General features: G+C 45.7%; 2 protein-coding genes across 2 annotated transcripts in view; one reads left to right on the top strand and one right to left on the bottom strand.

Annotated features, from left to right (window-relative positions):
* Positions 1 to 21,955, bottom strand: part of LOC125466665 (short-chain dehydrogenase/reductase 3-like) — a 52,598-nt gene extending 30,643 nt beyond the window's left edge. The window contains exon 1 of the mRNA XM_059638072.1: positions 21,930 to 21,955. The gene's annotated coding sequence lies outside the window, so the exon portion shown is untranslated. The remainder of the gene's footprint in view (positions 1 to 21,929) is intronic.
* On the top strand, positions 1,592 to 16,818 carry aadacl4 (arylacetamide deacetylase-like 4). The gene is made up of 4 exons (XM_048561722.2): positions 1,592 to 1,886; positions 5,323 to 5,548; positions 9,825 to 9,888; positions 14,959 to 16,818. Exons 1-4 carry the CDS (start codon positions 1,710 to 1,712, stop codon positions 15,740 to 15,742), a joined length of 1,251 nt encoding a protein of 416 aa, XP_048417679.1. The 5' UTR covers positions 1,592 to 1,709; the 3' UTR covers positions 15,743 to 16,818.
* Positions 21,956 to 25,526: the final 3,571 nt, after the last annotated feature.

Below are 25,526 nucleotides of genomic sequence, written 5' to 3'. Positions count from 1 at the left end.
GACTAGATTTGCTTTGATCTTACTGAATGGAATAATAGGCTCAATGGCCGGGGTGGTCCACTCCTGCTCCTATTTCTCATACCCTCATAAGTACAGCACGCTCCCTTTAAATATTATTGGTGATGATCTTCCCTACTGGTTAGGGCCATGTTACAACAGCACCAACCTCTGTGCTGCCTCCACACTCACTCATGCACTTAACCTTACCGTTACCAGCAGCACCAGCTGTGCAAGGCACTTTCATCTCACTCAATCCTTTCCTTTGTCTCATCCCAGGGGAAGATGATACATGGCAGGGCTGAGAGAGCCAAGGTGAATGCTGGGCTGCTCAACATTTGACTCCTTGCTCTTGATGAGGAGAGGATATTGACTCTGATAATGGAAGCTGCCATTGGCTTACTGCGCCTGGGCGCCCTGACTGAAGGGTGTCCTCTTTGACTTGACTCAAGGACTAGAATCAGATAGTAGCTATTTGGCCCATTGAGTCCTCACTGACCCTCTGTGGAGCATCCCACCAGGCCCAGGGGCTAGCCCTTGACCCTATGGCTGTAATGCTGCATTTACCATGAGTGTGGGAGGAAACTGGAGCACCCAGAAGAAACCCATGCAGACATGGGGAGAATGTGCAAACAGTTGCGGGTGGAATCAAACCCAGGCCCCTGGTGCGGTAAGGCAGCAGTGCTACCCACTCAGCCACTGTGCCAAGTATTCCTCTTCAGTTTTAACACTTGGCTAACCTGTTGAGTATGGGCAGTCTGTGTGCTGTGTGAAGTTGAAACACTGATGTGGCATGGTGCCATACCGCAAGATGGCAATGCAATTAGTGACAACATTGATAAGCTGCTTGTCCACACTAAAAGCCAGCACAAGGCAGAGGTGTTTTGGCACATGGTGAGTGAGCACTAGGAGAGCAAGCAAGTAGCCTTGCCATGCAAACCAGTCCAGGTTTTGAGCTGGGTACCTGTGGATCAGAGTTGTGCCACAATGGGACAGAGTGGTTGGCACGTTTCAGGTGCCAGCCTCCAGTGTGTGTGATCACTGCTCATGCAGTGTGCCCTGAGACATTAGTTACTCATGTCCAAGGTGGCGATGCCCAGGAGTCAGCAGCAAGGAGCTGGAGATGCCAGTGGGCCTCTTTGACTGTAATGTTGGGGAACAGGGAAATGCATATCAATGTGATAAGATTCGATACTAATGAGGATGCTAATGAGCGATAAAGCCCGGGACTCTCGTTGGAAAATACCTCTGGTTGCACCTTACATCCAGAATGGCCTCGCTCAACATCTCGTGATTCTCACAACTTTCTCACCGTAGCTCACATTGCTCAGAACCTGGGCAAATTACTAACAGTCGGCCCAAAACAGAGCAGGGCAGTGAAATTCGACAAATATGTGAAGTTGACCGTTCGACAGGGTAAAAGACAGAGGAGTGCAGCTCACTGAGTCTCTCACAGAGAATCAACATGCACACGATGGGCCAAATGACCTCCTTCTGTACTGTGAGCAATTATTGAGTCTACGAAACACACATTTCCCAACACACAGCAGTTCTGGTTCCTGAGTTAACTGAAGTATTTCCTCTTCCTGAGTTCCTATCAGCCTCAAGGACACTGAGCAGAAGAGTGTGGAAAAGTAACCAGCAGGACAAGGGTGTTGTGTGGTTGGACGGTTGCTGAGCCTGTTTGCTGATCTATTTATAAACACCTGAGAATGGATCTAGTGCTTTGGACCTTGTCTATGACGCTGGCTCTTGTGGTGGGCTTGTTTGTGTTGTTGGTTTCTGGGGTGATTTATACTGTATTCACTGAGCCGGTACTGCCACCGGGTATCCAGGGGCCCGGTAAACTCAGGCTCATCTACGGCTTGCAAGTGGCAATTGGCACTTTGGTAAGAAACGCTTTGAAATTCTTTGCGAGCTACAAGTGAACTCCCCAGCTGAATAAGCACTCATTCCTTTTGAGGAAGCATTTTTTTCAGGGCCTCTTAAAGGAAAACGCCACTCTGAGACTTAAATGTTAACTTCTCTGACTGCACATTTCCAGTCCGGAGCCTCGGTTACTGTAATCTCATTTTCCGCGGTGTTTTTGTGCAGTGCGTGCCATCGTTAGAGTTTAACCTTCATGTTACAGATTAAAAACAACTAGTGCGCTAACTTTCTGATAACAGTGCGGCGATAGCAACTAGGTATGTGGGACTTTCTGACCGGACCAAAATCCTGACTTTTTAATTGAGGAGTCCAGCTCCACATTGTTTTCTCTCTTCAAAATAACAGTAAGCTAAGGGTCATTGGAATGGGTTGACCAGCAAATTCTGGAGATTTGCATCTTATGTCTATTCATCAACTTGATTTGGTGGCCAACCTGTACACTATTAAAGATAAAATCTTCATAGTCCTGCTGTCTCATTATAGACAGGTGACTGGTGGTGGTTTAACCATGCCCTAGGTGAGGGGAGGGTCTTCCATGGTTATCTCAGCTGTTGGGGGGGATTGGACTCACAATGTTTGTGGTTAATCATAGAATCTCTAGAGTATGGAAACAGGCCCTTTGGCCCAACAAGTGCACACTAGCCCTCAGTGCATCCCACCCAGATCCATTCCTCTCTACACTACAGGGTAATTTAGTGCTGCCAATCTACCTAACCTGCACATTTTTAGACTGTGGGAAGAAACCCATGCAGTCACAGGGAGAATGTGCAAACTCTACACAGACAGTTGCCCGAGGGTGGGATTGAACCCGGGTCCCCAGCCCTGGGAATCTGCAGTGCTAACCACTGTGCTGTGTAAACTGTATTACAAACCAGCCGTTCAGCTACCTGACCCCCTACTACAAAAGAACTTCATGCAATTCCTCAAAAATTTGCAGCCCACTGTAAATCACATATTTGCGGCTTTTGATGAGCTGCAGTAGGTGAGGGTCTTAACAGGGAGCTTGAAATAGAAAAATGTATCTATTAAAATAGCAATATACTGACAAGACCCGTGGACAGCACCTACCTGTCCCCCCTGCCCCATAACTGCGTTCTCCTCTCCCCTTCTTGTGCAGATTAAAGCTCACAAATATCTTGCCAGTAGAGGCATGGGTACCGCTGGAGCAAATTACTGCACATTCTGGAATCTGTAACAAAAGCAATTAATGTTGGAGACCACAGCAGGTCAGACAGCATCCACGGAGAGAGAGCAACCTAACATTTCGAGTCTAGATGACTCTTCATCAGAGCTGAAACTGTAGACTTGAAATGTTAGCTTGCTCTCTCTCCGTGGATGCTGTCTGACCCAGAAGTGCTGCAGCTGACTATTTGACTATGAAGACCATCGTATGAGGGATCCTGTCCTATGCACATGGAGTTTCCAGAAAGGATTTGGAGCAAGAATCTTTTCCTTCAAATTGTCTCAGTTTAACTAGAGATTAGTTAAATCAACACAGGAGGTGAGTCAGAACTGCAAATTAGTGACCCTCCAGTGTTTAATTTTGAAATAGGCAATGTCTATATGCACTCAATGAAAGGGGAAGTTTCAGTAATTTTTTCCTGTAATAAGATTTGCTGATCGGCTCTGGGAAGATACGTTTAATTAATTAAAGACTGGAATGTCCTGTCATTCCCCACAGGTTGCTAGCTGTTTCTGTCCTCAGGCCTCTAACAGGCTGATCAATCAGAAATAGTTGAACAAAAGATTTCACGAGAAGCTGTTTCGTGTTTGTTCACAAGGTCACAGTACGACAGGAGTGTTACGTACGGCCGAGATAGGGCAGGTCAAAAAAGCTAAAGCCAAACACGTCTGGGAGCAGAACTAAATCAAATAGGTGGGGGGAACGGGAAGCTGTTTGTCCAGCAATGCTGTGAATGTAGCAGAACCTCAATGAAAACAGAGTGATGCCTGTCTTCCTTTCACAGGCACCCACACTTGCCTCCCCAACTCATTCCTTCAGCAGCGGCACAGGGGCTCCAATCAGGACTTGACTGGATGGCTATTGAAAGGCTGTTTCCTCTGTGGGAGGATCTGGAAATGGGGAGTCACAGATTTAAGACAGAGATGGGTAAAGCATTCTTTCTCTCAGAGGGTTGTCTTTGGAATTCCCTTCCTCAAAAGGCAGTGGATGTACAGCCTTTAAGCATTTTTAAGGCAGAGGTCGATAGATTCTTGATTTCATAGGAGATGAAGGATGATCAGGGATATGGAGGAATGTAGAAATGAGGTTACGTTCAGATCAGCCATTGAATGGCAGAGCAGGCTTGAAGGGTGGTTTTGTCTTGTTCCCAGTTTGTATGTTCATAGATCAAAGGGGCTTGCCATTCTATTGAGTATTGGATAGGCCCTCTACACAAAGAACTGGCTGACTGGGCAAGTGGTAATGTCTCTAGGCTAGTAATCCAAAGCTCCCTAGTTTAACATTCTGTGGATATGGTTCAAATCCCCCTAGGGCGGGTGATAAATTTTTGGATCATTAAGGAAAGCTAGCCTAATGTAGCCACTGCTGATTGCTGTAAATACCATTCTGGTTCACTACTGCCCCTCCTTTTGGGAAGGAAATTTGCTGCTGCTGGCAGTGACAGGGGAGAGGAGAGGGAGCATCGCCATTGGCTATATTTGTTCTTCTCTAACTCTTTTCATTCTGTTTTAATTCTTGTCCCACTGTTCAAATCCCTCCCGGCCTCTGCCCTGCCCGTCTCTGGGACCTTCTCCAGCCTGAAAATGTTAAAAAACCAATTATTCTCAGGACATGGGCATCAATTCTAAGTCATTATTACCTTTATTAACTATCTGTAACTACCCAACACATCTCATGTTGGCCAATTGCTTTCCCTAACAGGCATAGGAGAACCAGATGGTTCATTCCTGACATCAATTTCATGGTCATTATTAGACCCTTAATTCCAGATTTTTATTGAATTCAAATTCTACCCTCTTGCCCTGCTGGAATTTGAACCCATGATCCAAGAACAATACCTGGGTCTCTGGGTTAATAGTCTAGCAAGATTACAACTAGGCCATTGCCTCCCCATCGTGAGGACCCTTGATTTCTTCCGTATTCTCCAACCACTTGTCAATCCCCGTCTTCTAACTCTCCAACCTTGGCACCCTGGCCTTGTGTTTTCCTGCATCATTCCCTCCCTGAACCTCTGCACCTCCTTTAAGACCTTATCCTTCTGACCAAGCACTACGTCACAGCACTTCCTAGTTTGAGACAGGGACAAGACATATCTGCAAACATTCTTCTGTGGCACCTTGATGTTCCATTTACGATGATCAAGGAAAGTTAAATGCAAGTTTTATATAAATGTAAGCTTTGGGTATATTTTATCCTCACTCCCCTCCACTCAGGGAAACATCGCACAGAACCTGGGGTTGGGACCACAGGTCACTGTTGTTCGGTACATACACACCAAGGTCCTCAGGAGAAAGAGCAAGAAGGAGACTGGGCTGATCATCCAGGATGTCCAGTTTGATGGCGTCCCTGTCAGGGTTTACCAACAGAGACAAGCTTTGGCGGAGGAAAGGTGTGGGATCTTGTTCTTTCATGGCGGTGGATGGACGTTTGGCAGCATAGGTAAGTGTGAGAGGTCTGTCCTCTTGTAACCTGAGCTTTTCATGTTAATCCGACATTAATGTGGCGTCCTGCCTGCTCTGTGTAAAAAAAAAACCATGAACATAGATAGAGAATTGTAGGATTGTACAGTACAGAATAGCTCCTTTGGCCCATCAAACCTGCTCTAACAAAAGCTACTTTAAATCTACTCTAGTCCCACTTTCCAGCACTTGACCCGCAGCCTTCATGTTATGACATTTCAAATACCCTTCCGAATACTTTTAAAAACTGCGAGGTTTCCTGCTTCAACTACTCTCCCAGGCAGTATATTCCAGACCCCTGTCAACCTCTGGGTTAAAAAAAATTGTTCAAATCTACAATAAACTATGTGGTTTTCACCTTAAAATTATGCCCGCTTGTTATTGACCCTTAACCATGCGAAGCAGCTTCTTTCCATCCACCCTGTTCTGCCCCTCATAATTTTACACACCTCTATCAGGTCCCCTGAGCCGTCTCTACTCTAAAGATAACAAGTCATGTTTATGTAGCCTCTCTTCATTGCTAAACTGGTCTGTTCCAGATAACATCCTGGTGAATGTCCGCTGCACCCTCTCCAGTGCAATCACATCCTTCCTACAGTGCAGTGACCAGAACTGTATGCACTGTCCAGCTGTGGCCGAACCAAAGTTTTGTACAGCTCTAACCTCCCTGCTCTTATAATCTATGGCATGCCTGACAAAGGCAAGCAATCCACTACCACCTTCAGGGATCTGTGGACAAGCAACCTGAGCTCCGTTTCTCTGAGCTTCCTAGTGTCGTGTCATTCATTGAAGTTTCTTGTCTTGTTACTTCTTCCAAAGCGCATTGCGGCACACTTATCCAACTGCCACTGACCTGCCCATCTGACCAATCTCTCTAAATCCTTCTATAACCTAAGACCTTCTTCTCCACTGTCAAATACCTGGGCAATGTTTATATCGTCTGCAAAGTTACTTATCATCCCACCCGCATTTTCATCTTTACTGTTTACATATATCACAAATAGTAAGCGACCCAGCACCGATCCCTGAGGTACGCCTCTGCACTCTGGCTCCAGTCACACAAACAGCCTTCTACCAGCACCCTCTGTCTCCGGTCGCTGAGTCGATCTTGGATCTAAACTGACAGGTGCTCCCAGGTCCCATGAGCGTTTATGTTCTTTATCAGTCTTCCAAGTGGGACCTTGTTAAAGGTTTTGGTGAAATCCATACAAACTACTTTAACTGCACCACCCTCATCTTCACACCCGGTGACCTCCTTGAAAAACTCATTAGCCATGACATCCCTCTGACAAAGCCATTCTGACTATCCCTGATTAAACCTTGTGTCTCCAAGTGGAGATTCATTTTCTCATTCAGAGTTTTCTCTGATCATTCCATACCACTAATGCAAGACTCACTGGACTGTAATTCCCTGGTTTATCCCGACTAAACTGTCTTCCAGCCCATTCTCCCAGTTGTAAGAGAGGAATTAAACATTTGTGTCAGAGCCCCTGTAATTTCCTACCTCCCTCGCCTCCCACAGCAGCCTGGGATAAAACCCATCCGAATCTGGGGGTCTGTCCACCATAGGCCTGGAAAAACGTCCCTCCCTGTGTCAAACTGCTGAAGCACCTCACAGTCTTTCTTCCTGACTTGTATACCTATATTCTCTTTCTCCAAAGTGAGGACAGATGTGAAGAAAAAAGGAGTGTTTGTCCTGGAAAATATTCATCTCTAGTCCAACATTTGAAACAGATCATCCAGTCATTGTTTATAATGTAGAAGATTTAACTTTGGGGCGCTTGGTGAACTCAAGAATTGCATTGCTGTAAAGCAGTGTGGGATGTGGGATGGGTGACAGGTGCTATATAAATGCAAGTATTTTCAAACTTTTTTTATAACCACCCAAGTGGATTCTAATCTCTAGGCTCAAACAAAACAGTCAGTTCAGCGGGAGATAAGTTTGAACAGTTGAGGGGGGTGTCAGAGAAACTCAGGCAGCCCATGCTGCGTCAACAGTTCTCAATGAACAGGTCGAGTGCAGTAAAGGCCAGAGAGAGGGGTCCAAGTGGAGGGAGACTGTTGGAGCTGGGCTAAGGGGTCTGTGGGACAGGGAGAGGACTCCTGTCCAAAGAAATGGGCACAGAGGCGGAGGAAGTGGAAGAAGAGTTCAGTGTCATGTCATGCCCAAAATTCATTAAGGTGGGGATGCAGGGGGATAAAACTGAGACCTTTGCTGAGTACAGGATGTTCAGCACCAGAGAGTGGAAGGTCAGAAGGGACAGTAAATACTCAACAGAAGGTGGGATTGGGAAAGGGGATGGAGACAGAAGGAAAGGGAGGGCAGGACCTCTGAGTTGTTGAGCTTGCCTTCCTTACTGGCTGAAAGGTAGGGCAAAATTATCTTGTTGGAGGTTTGCACGAGTTGGAGGATGAAGTGGAGCGGGGTTGTGGGAGGGAGCACGGCAGCTCTGAGCCAGTGTGAGGCAGTGCTGATGGGGAGATGAGTTGAGAGCGCGCATATGGGGGTGTATGGCCCTGAATGGGTGCAGAGAGAATAGCTGTCCGAGGAACACTGTACATCATGCAGATACCTGTGATCCTGGGTGGGTTTGATGTGGTCTCCTGTACACTGGGGAGACAAAACACAGACTGGGCGACCACTTTGCAGCATACGTACACTCTGTTCTCAAGGAAGGGTCACAGGACTTGAGACATTAATGCTGTCTTAATTCTGCCAAGCCTGTGGACTTTCCCCAGTTATTTCTATTTTTGTTTCAGATTTCTAGCAACTGCATTTCTTTATTTTATTTGAATGCTAATCTCGAGGCTTTTGACTGACAGTATTTACTGTCAAGCCTCACATGATATCCACACTGACACATTCGGGAGGTTCACTATCAAAAATAGGGAGAGGTGTTCACTCCCTCATGCTAACAGTTTGTAACTCCCCTGGTCATTGACCAGCTAACAGCACAGGCCGGGTTGGGATCTTGGAGCTACTGCAGCCACCCATATGAACAGAATGAGTGAGCAAACCACAGGAAAATAGCCCTGACAACACACTTTTATTTAGATTTGTGTTCATTGGTCTGTATGAGTGAAGTGTATCAAAGGGTATTCGGAGTGATTCAGTGTTAGATATTTCATATAACAAAATGATCTGAGATATTCCGTCAGGAGTGGAGATTTAAACATGAGGCTCTAGTTGAAGTCCCACATTGCTCATGAAGACAGTAACCATAACTAAAACAGTAGTTCTGAAGTCCACCTCCCAGTGAATTCCAGTAAAGGCAGTTTGGAGGTGATCTAAACTTAGTGTGAGTTAGATCCAACTTCTTAATATTGAATGTTGCGTTTTGGCACATTCTGATGTCTAGAACTACCTGCTTAAGGATGTCCTTAAGCTGGGTGCAGCTGCTGCCAAAGATCATTGGGGAAGGACTGCTGTCTGAGGTTTTTGTGCTAAAGGTGGATGAGGGTCTGTTCAGTTATTGGGGCCTCTCAGTGCTTCAAATGCATGTAAACAGAGTCTGGTTCAAGTACAATGTTCCTGTGGATTGTTTGGATAGGGTTAAACTCCAGTGATCTTGTTTCCTTGATATGCTCCTGTACAAAACCGAACTGTGTTGTGACTAAAGATACTTTTATTGAAAAAAAAGAGCCCCTTAGCTCAGCCCCAGCCATCAGCCTCCTTTCTTGGGGATCAAGATTTATGGCAGATTCCTTTTCTCTCTCTGGATTGCTCCTTAGCCAAAAAGGCAACAATTGGTTTCATTAGTAAGCTTTGCTGCTTGGCACTATTTGATGGTTATTTCTGTAAATTACTTATTTAACTTAGCAATTTGCTGTTTTGTGAATATTTTTTACTGAAGTTTGTGTTAATGCTTATTTCTCTGAAATTTGCTCACTGTCTCCCAGACTAGAGAAAACTTGAAATGTGTCCCTCACCCCATGCAAAAATGTTGGCATCCATCGATGTAGCAGGACCTTTACTCTGTATTTAAGCCCGTGCTGTCCCTGTCCTGGGAGCGTTTGATGGGGACAGGGCAGAGGGAGCTTGACTCTGTATCTAACCCTGTGCTGTATCTGCCCTGGGAGTGTTTGATGGGGACAATTTAGAGGGTGCTTTACTTTGCTTCTGATCCATGCTGTACCTGTACTGGGAGTGTTTGATGCTGCCATTCGCCATTTGAAAAGCCACATCCTTCATTTCCCAGTACTGAGATTCCTCAACTTGACAAAAAGTAACTGATATCTATGTATTACCTCCTCAGATGAATATGACCATTTGTGCCAGTACATCGCCAAGGAAACGGATTCGACTGTGGTGTCTGTGGAGTGAGTATCTGTTGCTTGGATAGGGCCACAGTCCATCATCCAATTGGCAAATTCCTAATGCTGAGCTGACCTCAATCCAAGGCAAGATAATAAAATGTGAAGCTGGAATTCTCCAGCATCTGCAGTTCCCATCATCTCTCAATCCAAGGCAATACTGCTCTGGGACACATGACAGACGGAGTGGAAGCTGATTCCTCTTCCACTTCCACTCTATCTCATCCAGGAGTGATGCTTTTGTTTTCTATCTAATCCCTCCTTTTCTTGGTTTGACAAATTTTAATACACCAGGTACCCCATGCCCTCTGGTTATCCATTCCTTGACAGTCAGAAGAGTCAGAAAGCTATTTAACTGTGATGGAATCACAGACAACTCTCGGTGTTCTTCTCAGATACATGGTAGGGCATCTTATCCTTCGTACTCACATGCTGAGTGCTCAGTTCGCTGCTATTACACTCATGCATCCATTTCTTATTCAGTTGTGGTCCTGATTCATTTAATACTTGTCCTTTGCCTTCAGAGCTTTTAACCTGCTTGATGTTCCCTGGGGATTTTAATCATTAGAGAGATTCCAACTAATGAGTAAATCCTGAGCACTGGTGACAAGGACAACACTAGAACCTAAGACAGTCCTGGAGACAGTAAGGACTGCAGATGCTGGAAGCCAGAGTCAATAAATGTGGAGCTGGAAAAGCACAGCAAGCCAGACATATTGCTTATCTTGACAGAAAGTAACTAATATCCATGTATTACCTCCTCAGATGAATATGACCATTTGTGCCAGTACATCGCCAAAGAAACGGAGCTATCTGATCTGCCATGCTTTTCCAGCTATATGTTTGTTGACCCAAGACATTCCTTGTGTCTCATTGATGGGAGATGGGAATTGCTAACAAAATTAACATGTATTACCCATTGCAAGTGCTAACTGCATTGGTGGTTCAGTGTTAGAATTCTTGCTTGCCATGTGGGATGCCTGAGTTTGATTCCTGGCCAGTGCATATTGGGGTGGCATGGTGGCTCAGTGGTTAGCACTGCTGCCTCACAGTGCCTGGGGCCAAACCCACCCTCAGGCAACTGTTGGTGTGGAATTTGCACATTCTCGTCTTGTCTGCTTGGGTTTCCTCCCACAGTCTGATGATGTGCAGGGAAGTTGAGTTGGCCATGTTAAATTGCCCATAGTGTCCAGGGATGTTTAAGTTTAGGTGGGTTAGACATGGGAAATGCAAGGGGAAAGGAATGGGCCTGCATAGGATGCCCTTCAGAGGGGTAGTGTGGACTTGTTGGGCTGAATGGCCTATTTCCCACACTGTAGCGATTCCATGATGTTTCCTTTGGGAAGGTGGTGATGAGCCACTCTCTTGTACCATTGCAGTCAGCATGGTAAAAGTTCTCCACAATGTTTACAGTTAAGGCAGCAATATACATTTACCCCAACTCTGTTTGGCATCTATAAACCTGTGCTGACATTTGTAAATAATTATTCAATTTACCTTGACTTAGGTATTTCACAAGTTTGCCCAAAAGCAACATTAGACACATTGTCTATTAGGATCTGGATTTATCATTTTCTTCTTTCTCATGCAGAGGTTCTATGTATTAGGGCACCCTACAGTGCCACAGTTTCAGAATGTTAAAATGTGGTGAACAGAATCCATACTATTTGACTTCTTCCAATAGCCCAGGGTTCAGCACTCACTGACCTACCCAGCTCGGGGTCTGTTCATTTATTTTCAGAACCAAATTCCTCTCTAGAGTTAGTTCTATCAATTGTCCCATTTATATATTCACCACCACCATTTGTTAGAAAAGATGTAGGTAAAATATTTATTTAATATCACTGTCCTGCCTCTATCCTCTACCGATCCATGTCTTACTTTCACCCTGGGGTGTCGTATCTGTTCTTGAAAATTCTTTTATCTTTAACATTGTTTTACTTTTTTATGATCTGTTAGCATTTGATCTTATTTTTGTTCAGCCCTTCCGACATCTCTTTACGAAACTCACAGTTACTTTTTCTGAAGGGCGCACTGAATTAGTAACCCAAAAAGGAATGGAGTGCTGTACTCGGTAATGGTGATCATTGATTGCTGCAAAAACCCATCTGTTGACTAATGTCCTATCGGGAAGGAATCTGCTGTCCTTATTGTGTCAGGCCTACACGTGACTCCAGGCTCATATTAATGTGGTTAAGTCTTAATTGCCCTCAGCAAAGACCAGAAAGCCACTCATTTCAAGGACAATAAGGAATGGCTAACAAATGTGAACTGTGTTGGCAAAACCCACGTTCCATGAAAGAATAGATTTTAAAAAGTCGTGATTACTTTCAGTAATTTGAGGCCTAATTGTATTTCACATCCCTTTTATTGAGATTAATAGCTGGGATGGATCAGCTACTCCAATACATTGTTACGCCAAGCTGCTACAGGTAGAAGGCCCAAATGGACTTTGATTATTCTTTTGTCTGTAATTCCTACCTTCTTGTTATCCCCGGAGTTCTAGTTTTATTTATGATTTCCTATTCCATTTGTTTTATTTTCTAGCTGCCTGAAATTTGCAGATTCCTTGCTGTTGCTCAGTTATCTTGCTTGCTTTTTATTTTACCCCCATTATTCTGCGCCAATTTCCACAAGCTCTTGAACTCTGCAATTTTGCCTATTTCCACTTCAGTTATCCGTTACTTAGTCCTTTTTTAAAATTTCTTACTTATGTGCTGTGGGGAGTCATAAACAATGCTGCCGATTAACAAGGAATTCCCTCCCTACAGACAAAATGCTGGATCACATTGACCTCAGCAAATGAAGGGCGTTTGGCTCCCTAAGTAATCACAGCATTTCTCACTTGGCTTTTAATTATTTACCAATTGTCCTCCCATCAGTTAATTTTGCCGTTTTTCATTTCCTATGACTGAGGCATACTTTCTGTCCTTGTTGTTTTGCAAAATAACTATATGCATTTCCACGCAACTTCCAGAACATTCTATTCTTCTTAGGAACACAGATAGGAGATTTTTCTCCAAATGTTTTGTTGATTGTGATGTTTAATAATTGTTCTTCAGGGCCCAGTTTAGTTTTACAGGAGGTACGCAGACTGGGCACCTTGGATCCAGTCCAGTATTGAGCGAGACCTCTAGGGAAGGTTGGACAAAAGCAGGATTAACATTCTATAGCAAAATTGACCACAATACCATAAGATACAGGAGCAGAATTAGGCCCAGCAAGTCTGCTGCACCATTTGATCATGGCTGATATGTTTCTCAACCCCATTCTCTTGGCTTCTCCTTGTAACCCTTGATCCCCTTATTAATCAGGAACCTATCTATCTCCTGTCTTAAATTCAACAACTTGGCCTCCACAGCCTTCTGCAATAGTGAGTTACACAGATTCACCACCCTCTGGCTGAAGAAATTCCTCCTCACCTCAGTTCTGAAGGCTAGTGCTTTGAACCTGAGGCTGTGCCCTTAGGACCTAGTCTCTCCGATAGTGGAAATGTATTCTCCACGTCCACTCTACCCAGGCTTCTCAGTATTCTGTAAATTTCACCGAGATCCTCCATCGTCCTTCTAAAATCCATCGAGTACAGACCAGAGTCCTCAACTACTCCTCATTTGACAAGCCTTTCTTCCCTGGGATCATTCTTTTAACCTTCCTTTGGACACCCTCCAGTGCTGGCACATTCTTCCTTAGATACAGGGCCCAAAACTGCTCACAATATTCCGAATGCAGTCAGACCAGAGCCTTGTGTTGCCTCAGCAGTACAATCTGCTGTTGTATTCTAGCTCTCTTGAGATGAAGACTTCAGTCAGTGGCCCATGGGCCCGGGGAAAGCTGATTAAGGAATGATGAAATACATTGAAGGTGCAGCCAGGGTAAGGCTGCTATTCCGGATGAGACCATGATTCAGGGACAGGACTGCCATTCCAGGACAAGACCGCCATGCCGGAGCACTGGAGCACTTGGCCGGAAGCCTCCACCAGAGAAGATTGCCATGCCAGGATGAGAACACGACTCCTGGATGAGCCCACCTACCAGGCGGCTGGGACCCTTGGAAGCTGAAGACGAAGATGGTCTCCTCACAGGGACGAGACCACCAGACTGGGAGACCACCAAGCTGTGCCAAGACCGCTACTTCTCCTCTTCCAGGTGCCGAGGCCTAGCAGCAGACCTGGAGCCTCAGCGTAGCCTGCGAGCCAGGGCCAGGGTTAGTCAGCTGGGACCTCCTCCTTGCTCACCGGGATACCACGGTCTGAGGTGTTACTGTGTTCCGGTGCTGCCACCAGAAGCCTCTTGCTTCACCCACCACTCTGCAGGTTTATGAGGAAAGAAAACGAAGCAAAAAGAGGAAAAGGTGGACATGTTGACCCTGTACACATTGGAGTTTGAGAATGAGAGGCGATATTATTGAAGCACTTAAGATCTTGAGGGGCCCTAATAGGGAGGATCTAACAGGACTTTTCCGCTTATGAAAGAATCTAGAGTTAGAGGACACTGTTTAAAAATAACAAATCTCCCATTAATACAGAAATTAGGGTTTCTTTCTTTCAGATGGCCGTTAATCTTCTGCAGAGAGGTTAGGAGGCTGGATCATTGGATTTTTTTTTCGGGTTGAGTTGGATAGATTTTTAATTGACAAGTGAGCCAAAGCAGTTGGAGGTAGACCAGAATTTAGAGGCCAGATCAGTCAGGATCTTAACAATTCATGCACTAAGCTTGAGGGGCTGAATGGCCTAGCCCACCTCCTAAATCCTATGTTTCTGTGTTCAAGACCTCACTTTTATTGCTTCATGTCTGCCTTTCTTGCCACTACTCTTGAAAACCTCCAGATCTCAGATGATTCACCCTACCGCACTGTCCACCAGGTACAGAAATCATTTCTGTGGTCTGAGGTCAAAAGGCTACAGGTCAGAGGTGATAGAACTGCTGACTGTCAAATCTACCTTGACCAACTTGTGCATTAGAGAGTCTTTCTTCGACCTTGATGAGGCCGAGCGCTGTAGAAATGGGTCCTTCAACAGGGTTCCCAAAACAAATCTAGCCCTTCTCAGTCTAATGTTTTCCTGTTGGTTTCCCCAGGTACCGCCTTGCCCCAGAGCACAGATACCCCACTCAGCTCGAAGACTGCCTAAATGCCACTTTGCATTTCCTCAAGACCGCTGGTGATTACGGAGTTGACCGCACCCGGATTGTTGTATGCGGGGATAGCGCTGGGGGCAACCTGGCTGCTGCCGTCTGCCTGAGAGTCACCTCCATGAAAGAGAGCTTGGATTTGCCATCCCTCCGTGCCCAAGTCCTGATCTACCCAGCCCTCCAAATGGTCGACTTCAATCTGCCTTCCTACCAACAAAACCAATATGTGCCCCTCCTCTTTCGAACACGCATGGTCTTCTTCTACCTGCAGTATCTGAACGGTGACATGTCCTTAGCAGAAGATGTGTTGTCAGGTCGCCACCTGCCTGTGGAACTCAAAACTAACTACAGGAGGTGGCTAAAGCCAGATCTGATCCCGGCCAAGTTTCAGGTCGGAGGTCACAAGCCCAACCTTGCCCTAATGCATGACGATGATGTTTATAATCTTGTGAAGCCCAGCTTAGAGCCAACATTCGCCCCTCTCCTTGCCAGCGATGCTGCCATTGGCAAGCTGCCACCTGCGTACATTTTGACCTGTGAGTTTGATGTACTAAGGGATGATGGATTGCTTTTCAAGAAGCGGCTAGAGGACAATGGTGTTCCAGTTTCCTGGTACCATGTTGAAGATGGCTTCCATGGGATAATCAGCTGCTTTGACAATGGCTACTTGACCTTCTCATCTGGGAGACAGGCTGTTGATGACATTGTCTCCTTCCTTGTAGACATATAGGGCTGGGTTTTCCAAGGAATGACAGTTGGAGTCAGGTTGTCACTCTATTCCTTCTTTTTTCCATTCATACAGAGCTTTGCGTTCCTGGCAGGGGATTCCAATTAATGCCTTCAGAAATACTAATCATCCTTGCAATTTCGCAGCTCTCTTGTGGGGTAGGATTATTACAGGGAGTCAAACCATGCACACTTTTTCAGGGCACTTGGAGCTTTACTCTGTGATTGATATTTTAAAAGTCCCGCAGCAAGGCTAGTCACTTCAATCACTTTTATTGAAGGGTAAACATACAAGATCAGTAGGTAGGTTAGGGTGCCAAGTATGCAGAGCGCCAGATGAATTAGGTGCCAGGGCAAAAGCCAACTAGCGAAAGTTGTAAAAGATTAAGGTAGGATGGTGTGGGAAGGAGTATCAGGCCTGGCAGTGAGATAGCAATGGAGGAAGGAGTTGTCATGTGGGTTGGAGTTGATGTGTCTTCTAGCAGAGTTATGGGGCTTTCAGGTTTTGGGGAGAAGGGATGAGTGTTGTGCTCAGGGGGTTTAGGGCAAATGGAGGAATGTTGGGCTGTAGGAGAAGGAAATTGGAATTGGCAGATGGGGGTTGCAGAGAGATGGTGTGCTATGTCTGGTGGCCGGAGAAAGTGTTGAGTCCGGGGGCAGGTGTCCTGGGTGGAGGGGTGCGAAGGTAGGTTGGCACCTGGGATGGATTTGGGATGCCTGTGTGCAACACAACTCTCCAGTTTCTGAATCAGTCCACTATCCCCACTCCTAACTCTCAAATAATTTCCAGTCCAAGGCTACTGTAAATTTTGCGTGTAATCATCTTTGTGGGACCACATGCTGAATGATATCTGGGAATGTTTGTCTGTGTGTGTGTGTGTGTGTGTGTGTGTGTGTGTGTGTGTGTGTATGAAAGAGTGTGTGTGAAACAGTGCATGATTGTGTGTGTGTGTTAGAGTGTGTGATTGAGTGTGCGTGCATTCGTGTGTATGAGTGTGAATGTGTGTGTGTGAAAATATGTGAGCGTGTGTGTGTGTGAGTATATGTGAGCGTGTGTGTGTATGTGAATATGTGAGAGTGTGTGTGTGAATATGTGGGTGTGAGTGTGTGTGTGTGAATGTGTGTGAATATATGAGCATGTGTGAGTGTGTGTGAATATGTGAGCATGTGTGTGATAGTGAATATGAATGTGAGGTGTGTGCGTGTGGCACACGAGACAGTGCATGAGTGCGTGTGTGTGTGAAAGAGTGCCATGATTGTGTTTGTGTTGTGTGTGTGCGTGCGTTGATATTGTGAGTACGTGCATGAGTGTGCGTGTGTTTGTGTGTGTGAGAGAATGTGAATGTATGTGTGTGAGTGTGAATATGAGCGTGCATATGTGTGTGGGGGGGGGTTGGGGGAGCGGGGAAGCTGGGAGTCTTTGTGTTAGGGAGGGTGAGTGTGAGATTCATACATATTTCTTTGTCTACGCTCATGGTCACCACATCAAAGTATCAGTTAGCTCACTTTAGAAAACCCACGCTGACTCTCTCTGATCAGCGCATGTTTGACCAAGTCCTCACTATCCACGGTCACAGACTCTAGTCACTCTTTTAAACTGATAGGACTCTGTTTAACTGACTTCCCTCCACTTGACCTCCTTACTGCCCACACCTCCATTTGCAATTTTTGAGTTGACAGAAAAGGAGCAAACTTAGAAACAGCCATGGTGTAGTGGGCAGTGGGGAAGATTACAAGAGCTGCGATTACACTTCCAAGTAATTTCCTGAACTCCCCGACTGAGCCTTGCCGCAGGGAGAATAGACGAGGAATTGGAATGTACATTGACACAATTTTATAGCTGATAATGTACATATTTGGCAAGTAATGAACTGCACAGGTCACATTTCCAGCACAGACTCCCTACTGGAAGCTCAACTCCACATCTGGCACTTTTGTATGTGCAAAGAAGAGGTGCTTCAGTAATATTGTTGCACAGAGCAGAATGGATCACAGATTATTAGCAATACTAGTATCACTGCAGGGATTCAAGCACTGGGAACCACAAGACTGTGTCTCTCTGTATATTCATAACAAGATTCTTTTAAAATCGCTTTTCTTCTCAGGATTTCATACTATTTCGATGCCTGATATTCCCTGTTCAGCCTCCCAGATGAAGAACGAGCACAAAGATTACAATTATGCTGAGTGACATTCTGCACATAAAGCTTGTAGTCAATGCCAAAGAGAGCCAATAAAGGAAAAGTTGCTTGATTGCTGCTTAAAGCGGTGTGAACTATAAAGTGAGTCAATGTTGAATTAATTCCGTAGAGGTCGGTATCCCATCACCAAGTCACCCTTTATTTACACTTGGGTGGCATGGTGGTTAGCACTGCTGCCTCACAGTGCCAGGGACCTGGGTTCAATTCCACCCTTGAGTGGCTATCTGTGTGGAGTTTGCACATTCTCCCTGTGTCTGCATTGGTTTCTTGCCACAGTGCAAAATGTGCAGGCTAGGTGGATTGGCCATGCTAAATTGCTCATAGTGTCCATGGATGAGTCGGTTAGGCTCGTTAGCCATTGGAAAATAGAGGGTGGATGGGTTGGTCTTTGGCAGGTCAGTGTGGACTGGCCGCATCAAATGACCTGTTTCTACACTGTAGGGACTCTATGAAAATGTGGAGAGTCCTTGACACAGAGACAGCTCTCAGAGTGAACAGAACCTCTGACACTCCTGATAGCCAGGAGTCAGCCAGGGCTCCCTACTTGGACCAGATTAATAACTCCAGTCATGGAACTCATATTCTATGAGGTCCACCTGACTGACCCTGTTGCAATCACTACAGATGTCATTGTTTGCTGACTTCTATTTTTTTTAACGTGGATCAGTTGTTTAATAGAAAACAGTGGTTATTTAAGAGTCTATTTGTGGACTGATACATTACCAGTCAGATGGTCTGCTTCTGCTACGCAGTGGGACTTTATGACTGAGTCACAATGACCCCAGTTTCTGCCTGTGTTGTAAATCCCATTACCTGAGATAGGTGTGGGTATTAGGGGGCTAAATAATCACTGTGAGATCGTAAATAATATGGCTTTGACCAGGCAGAGTGGGGCCAGCACAAACTGATATGTCTGGGGCTTTGTGCAGAGCGTGCTAAAGGAATAATGGAATAGAGTTACAGAGATGTACAGTACAAAAACAGGCACTTTGGTCCAACTCATCCATGCTGACCAGCTATCCTAAATTAATCTAGGTCCATTTGACAGCATTTGGCCCATATCCCTCTAAACCCTTCCTATTCATACACCCATCCAGATGCCTTTTAAATGTTGTAATTGTACCAGCCTCCAACACCTACACTGACAGTTCATTCCATACACGCACTACCCTCTATGTGAAAAAGCTGCACCTTAGGTCCTTTTTGCACCTTTCTCCTCACCTTAAACCTATGCGCTCTAGTTTTTGGACTCCTGTACCCTGGGGAGCAGACCTTGGCTATTCACTCTATCCATGCCACTCATAATTTTAGAAACCTCTATAAAGTCATCCCTCAGCCTCCGATGCACCAAGGAAAATAACCCCAGCCTATTCAGCTTCTCGCTATAGCTCAAACTTTACAACCCGGGAAGCATTCTTGTAAATATTTTCTGAACACTTTCTTGTTTCACAACAGCTTTCCTACAGCAGGGAGACCAGAATTGCACACGTTATTCCAAAAGTGGCCGAACCAATGTCCTGTACAGCTGCAACATGACCTCCCAACTCCTATATTCAGTGCACTGACCAATAAAGGCCAGTGACCAAACACCTTCTTCACTATACTGTATGCTTGAGAGCCCACTTTCAAGGAGCTATGAATCTGCACCCCAAGGTCTCTTTGTTCAGCAACACTCCCCAGGACCTTACCATTAAGTGTTACAGGTATTTCTGCTATAGAGAGTAGAGAGAGAGCTAGAATGAAGTCCTTCAGTGTAAGGAAAATCTGATGCCCAATTACTTACTTCATTTTGTATAGATCACAAGATGAAGAAAGCCCTTCAGCCCATCAATATTTGCAGAATATGAACTGTACCTTCTCCCAATTACAGCAACATGCTATTTTGTAAACAAACCCACCATCTTTGTTGCTCTCACCTACAATTGCTCATCTCCTATTGTGAAGAAATTCCCCAAATCTCTGCCTGTTGTCCAATGAAGGCAGTGCCATGGAGTTAGATCCAAGAGAGTGAATGAAGGTGCATCCAGGAATCAGCTTTAACATTGCACATCTTGTTGGGAATGGGGTGGGAGGGAATGTCCAACATATATTTTTACCCTGTTCAGATCGTGTTATTGGTCGCACATCTGACACAAGCGGGACTTGAACCCAGACTTTCCGGGCTTGGTTTTCTCGGAACACTGCCACTCTACCACCAGGATGTGGAGGTGCAGCTGTTGGACTTGGGTGAACATGGTCAATAATCTCATGACACCAATTTATAGTCCAACAGGTTTATTTGAAGACCCAAATTTTCGGAGTCTCACTCCTCCTTCAGGTCTCAGTGAGAGAGGTGGTATCAGACACAGAATTTATAAGCAAACGATCAAAGGATCACAGAACTGATGTGAATGTGTTGAACAAACATTAAGATGGCTACTGAATCTTTAATCAGTTAAAAAGGATTAATATGCCAATCCCAGAATTTCACTGGTATGCTGAACTTTTAAATAAACCTTTCGTTACCTCGGGGAAGTGACTTGAAAGAAATGCTGGGATTTGCATATTAATCCTTTCTAAGTGATTAAAGATTTAACACCCAAGTTAGGTTTGCTCAACATATTCGCATCAGTTCTGTGACCATTTGATTGATTGCTTATAATTTCTGTGTTTGATGTCACCTCCCTCACTGACACCTGAGGAAGGAGCGAGACTCTGAAAGCTTGTGCTTTTAAATAAACCTGTTGGACTATAACCTGGTCTCGTGTGATTTTTGACGGTTTGTCACCAGAGCCTTATTGGAGTCCATGTAGAAATGTTCTAATCATCTTGTTCAGAAATGTTACGATACACCTTCGGAGTAGGTAGGCCTCTTGGCTCAGAGGTAGGGACACTACCATTGTGTCACAAGACCCTTAATGAGAACCACATGGACTGAAGCTCTGATGAAGGGTCTAGGCCCGAAACATCAGCTTTTGTGCTCCTGAGATGCTGCTTGGCCTGCTGTGTTCATCCAGCCTCACATTTTATTATCTTGGAATTCTCCAGCATCTGCAGTTCCCATTATCTCTGGACTGAAGTAAATATTTGAGGAACAGGGAGATGAGACCTGGTGGATGCCCAGCATTTGTTCTGAGTGGAGTGTTGCTGAAGGCGGTCTCCATGGAAACGGTAAACAAAGGTGCTGAAAGTGACACACATGCATCTAAGCCTGGCGCACACACTCCTGCAGAGTCATGGCATCCCTTTGCCCTATATCCTATGAAGATCGATTTGCTCCTGACCCCTTGGCAACACTGCCCAGCTGGAAAATACAGCAGCACTATCAGAACCGAGTGCTGGTTGGCAACTGGGCAGAGGAAAGGGAGAAGGTAAGATGGAGGGACCACATGGGGCTGGGAGGATGGGGTCAGGGCAGATGAATGAAGGTCACTTCCAGCCCTAAGATGGCTCTGGGGAGCACACTGCCATGTGCGGGCTGGAAGGAGAGAAAAGCAAAATAGTGAGGCTGCCGGGAATCTAGCATAAAAGCGGGCATAGCTGGAAATACATCGTAGGTGAGAGAAACCAGTCAGTGATCTTTCATTAGAACTGGGAGATGTTGCAAGTTTGAAACAAGTGCAGCAATAGGGTTGGAGGGATTGTGTGTTTGTGTAAGAGTGTGTGTGTGTGTGTTTCTGTGTGTCTGTCTATTTCTGTGTTTGTGTGTGTGTTTCTGTGTGTCTGCATGTGTGTGCATTGCTATGTTTCTGTGTGTGTACATGCGTGTGGGCGTGTGTGTGTGTGTTGCTATGTTTCTGTGCTTGTGTGTGTGTATACGTGTGCGTGTGTTTGTGTATGTTTCTGTCTGCATGTGTGTGTGTTGCTATGTTTCTGTCTGTGTGTGTATGCATGTGTGCGTGTCTTTGCGCCTGTGACAGGGTTCAGACTCTGGACGCTAAACAGAAACACTTTCATTTTGGCTCTGCCATTCAATTTGTCCTTTTGCTGAAAATCCTTGGCTTTTCTCACCTTCTTGGTCAGGATGGGACTGGGCTTCCTCCCTTCGCGGTCCAAACTTTCAGAGTGAGCTCATGCTGGAGGCTGTTGGATCGCAAATGACAAACGGAGATGAAATGGACCCCATCATCATCAGTTTCATCTTCATCATCACCAATATCTGAGGAAAAAGTCAACAGATTGGTCGGTGCACCAGTGAATGTATTGGATGCTTTTGACCTTACTGGGCTGCCCAGTCAAGTTGAATAACAAATCATTTTGCAGAGAGGGATGTTTTTGTCCCAATTTTCATCTTGAGCATTGCTGGCAACCTCAGTGTTGTTATCCGTCTCAAATTTCCTTTGGGTGGGGTGCTCTGCTCAGCCACTTACGAGTTAACAATGCTGCAGCGAGTCACATGTAGGCCAGTGAAGGTAAAAATGGCAGATTTCCTGCTCTGAAGGGCATTGTGAACCAGAGGGGTTTTTACAACATAAAAAGGGCACCTTTACACATACTGGCTTTATGTTCTGGGTTAATTAACCACATTTAAATTTGCCACAGGAGACCTCACTGCTCCTGTGATATTACCCGCTCTCCCCTCCAGAGGTGACGAATGAGCAGTTTCAAACGATGCTGACCGAAAGTGAAAGAGAAAAGACATTGTGATCTTATAAAACACAAGCTCAGCACCACCTGGAATATAGCATAAGATTCTGAGCAACAAACTTTAGGAAGGACGTGAAGCTATTCGAGAGTAGATAGCAAAGATTTACCAGTACTGTACCAGGAATAATTTACTTCTGTGATGTGAGAGGTCGGGGCCGTTGTCCCTAGAGAACACGAGGTTCAGAGGAGATTTCATCAAGGTGTTCAAAATTGTGACAAGCAGATTGGCAGGTATTAAACCAGCTGGGAAAAAGATCGAAAGCGAGATGACACCAGTCGAAAGTGTTTGGAATAAGAACCGAAGCCAACATGAGGAAAGTCTTCTTTGTGCAGCATGTGCTTCGGCTCTGGATGGGGGCAGATTCAAGTGAAGCTTTCAAAGGGGAAAAGGGAGGGAAATGGGACTAACTCAAACCTGCAAAGAGCCAGGGTCTCGACTGGAACCTCTGGTTCCTCTGATGCTGCTTGGCCTGCTGTGTTCATCCCCCTTCACACCTTGTTATCCATGAGCCACTATGTGTCCATTGGGCAGACTGGCCTCCTTCCATTGCTGTAACTACTCTATGGTTATAGGTCTGTGTGTGTGGGGAAGGGGTATTTGTGGGGATGTGAGGAATATTCGTTTGTCTGTGAGAGGGTGCGTGTGTGTCGGGGTATATGTGTGGGCATGTGTTAGGGGTATGTTTGTGGGTGTGTGTCAGGGTAAATGTGCAAGTCTGTGTAAGAGTATACCTGCGAGAGTGTATGAGGGATATATGTGTTGGTGTTCGTCAGGAGTATGCATGTGGGTGTGTGTGAGGGGTATGTGTGTTGATGTGTGTGAGGGTTATATGCATGGGGGTGTGGCCGGGGTACATGTGAGGGTGTGGGTGAGGGGTATATGTGTAAGTGTGGGTGAGGGGTGTGTGTGTGGGTGTACCTGAGAAGTATATGTGTGAGTGTGAGTGAGGAGTATATGTGTGAGTGTGTGTAGTAAGGGTATCTGTGTGGGTGTGTGTGAGGGGTGTGTGTGTGGGTGTATCTGAGGGGTATATGTGTGAGTGTGAGTGAGGGGTATATGTGTGAGTGTGTGTGGTAAGGGTATGTGTGTGGGTGTGTGTGAGGGGTGTGTGTGTGGGTGTATCTGAGGGGTATATGTGTGAGTGTGAGTGAGGGGTATATGTGTGAGTGTGTGTAGTAAGGGTATCTGTGTGGGTGTGTGTGAGGGGTGTGTGTGTGAGTGTATCTGCGGGGTATATGTGTGAGTGTGAGTGAGGGGTATATGTGTGAGTGTGTGTAGTAAGGGTATGTGTGTGAGTGTGGGTGAGGGGTGTGTGTGTGGGTGTGTGTGAGGGGTATATGTGTGAGTGTGTGTGAGGGGTATGTGTGTGGGTGTGTGTGAGGGGTGCGTGTGTGGGTGTGTGTGGGTGTGTGTGAGGGGTGTGTGTGTGGGTGTGTGTGAGGGGTGTGTGTATGGGTGTCCCTGAGGGGTATATGTGTGAGTGTGAGTGAGGGGTATATGTGTGAGTGTGTGTGGTAAGGGTATGTGTGTGGGTGTGTGTGAGGGGTGCGTGTGTGGTTGTATCTGAAGGGTATATGTGTGGGTGTGTGTGAGGGGTGCATGTGTGGGTGTATCTGAGGGGTATGTGTGTGGGTGTGTGGTAAGGGTATGTGTGTGGGAGTGTGTGAGGGCTGCGTGTGTGGGTGTATCTGAGGGGTGCGTGTGTGGGTGTGTGTGAGGGGTGCGTGTGTGGGTGTGTGTGAGGGGTGCGTGTGTGGGTGTGTGTGAGGGGTATGTGTGTGGGAGTGTGTGAGGGGTGCGTGTGTGGGTGTATCTGAGGGGTGCGTGTGTGGGTGTGTGTGAGGGGTATGTGTGTGGGAGTGTGTGAGGGGTATGTGTGTGGGTGTGTGTGAGGGGTGCGTGTGTGGGTGTGTCAGGACATCAGTTAGCCTGGGTATGGAAGCTGTGAATTTTTTTTGCCTTCCGCACTCCTCTTCAGTTCAGGATGTAGTTCTTGATGCACAGGGACACATAGAGACGGGGATTGTAAACATCGGATCGTGTTTGTTAAACCCATAAAGGAAATCAGGATCGACATTTTAATTTAAAGTCAGTGTGGGTTGTGGGGATTGGTTAGCTCAGTTAGCTGGATGGATGGTTGGTCAGTAATGCCAGGAGCACAGGTTCAATTCCTGCACTAGCTGAGGTCATCTCTTTCTGATCCCTGTTCTTTGGTGACTTCATCCTTTACCCGGCTAGAATGTCCAGTTTACTGCAACAGTGAGTAATAATGGCAAATAGCACAACTAAATTTGTGGGAAACAAGATAAATACAGAGAAATAAGAAGAGGATTTATTTTATTTGCTAATGGGCTAAGGACATTTCTTCACCAGCCTATCCTTATTTGACAGCAGTATAAATGGACAAATTGGGCTGAATGGTCTGAGACTGTGCAGTAAAAATCCACGCTGCACCGACTATTCATTGAGAGCCAAACACAGTAGAGTCTGTGTATATAGCATTGACTCAGCAGGAATCTTACAACCGTAACTGAAGCTTGACCAGTGGATGGTCCAAAAGGTGCTCTGCAGCCACGTCCTGCCTGGGGAACTGGACCTCTAAAATAAAAGCATATGCACCAACATTTTCCTAGCTATAGTCAGTTCCAAAGAAGGGTTGCCAGACCTGAAACATTAATCTGCTTTCTTGTCATCGATGCTGCAAGGCTTGCTGAGATTTTCCAGCAGCTTCTGATTTTGTTTTTCAAAAAAAAGTGATATTCATTTATGTGATATCCATCATTAAGTGATATCCATCCCCTGAGAAAAAGAACAGGAAATGACATCACCAACCCAAGGAAACCTAACCAGATAAATAGAAAGCGGGACATAACACCAGCGCTTCGTCGGAGGCTCACTGATGATGTTACCTAGAATGGTGACGAAACGTCTGAAAACTAACCTTCCAGCTCAGCGAGCGA

This window comes from Stegostoma tigrinum, chromosome 28 (genome assembly GCF_030684315.1).
Source record: "Stegostoma tigrinum isolate sSteTig4 chromosome 28, sSteTig4.hap1, whole genome shotgun sequence".
Taxonomy (NCBI): Eukaryota; Metazoa; Chordata; class Chondrichthyes; order Orectolobiformes; family Stegostomatidae; genus Stegostoma; species Stegostoma tigrinum.
The sequence above is the reverse complement of the archived record's forward strand: the minus strand, read 5'-3'. Positions and strand labels throughout refer to the sequence as shown.

Coding starts and splice junctions, on each gene's coding strand:
- aadacl4 (XM_048561722.2), top strand. CDS start 1,710: ATGGATCTAGTGCTTTGGACCTTGTCTATGACGCTGGCTCTTGTGGTG. Junction 1,887..5,322: donor AAGTGGCAATTGGCACTTTG/GTAAGAAACGCT, acceptor CCCTCCACTCAG/GGAAACATCGCACAGAACCT. Junction 9,889..14,958: donor TCGACTGTGGTGTCTGTGGA/GTGAGTATCTGT, acceptor TGGTTTCCCCAG/GTACCGCCTTGCCCCAGAGC.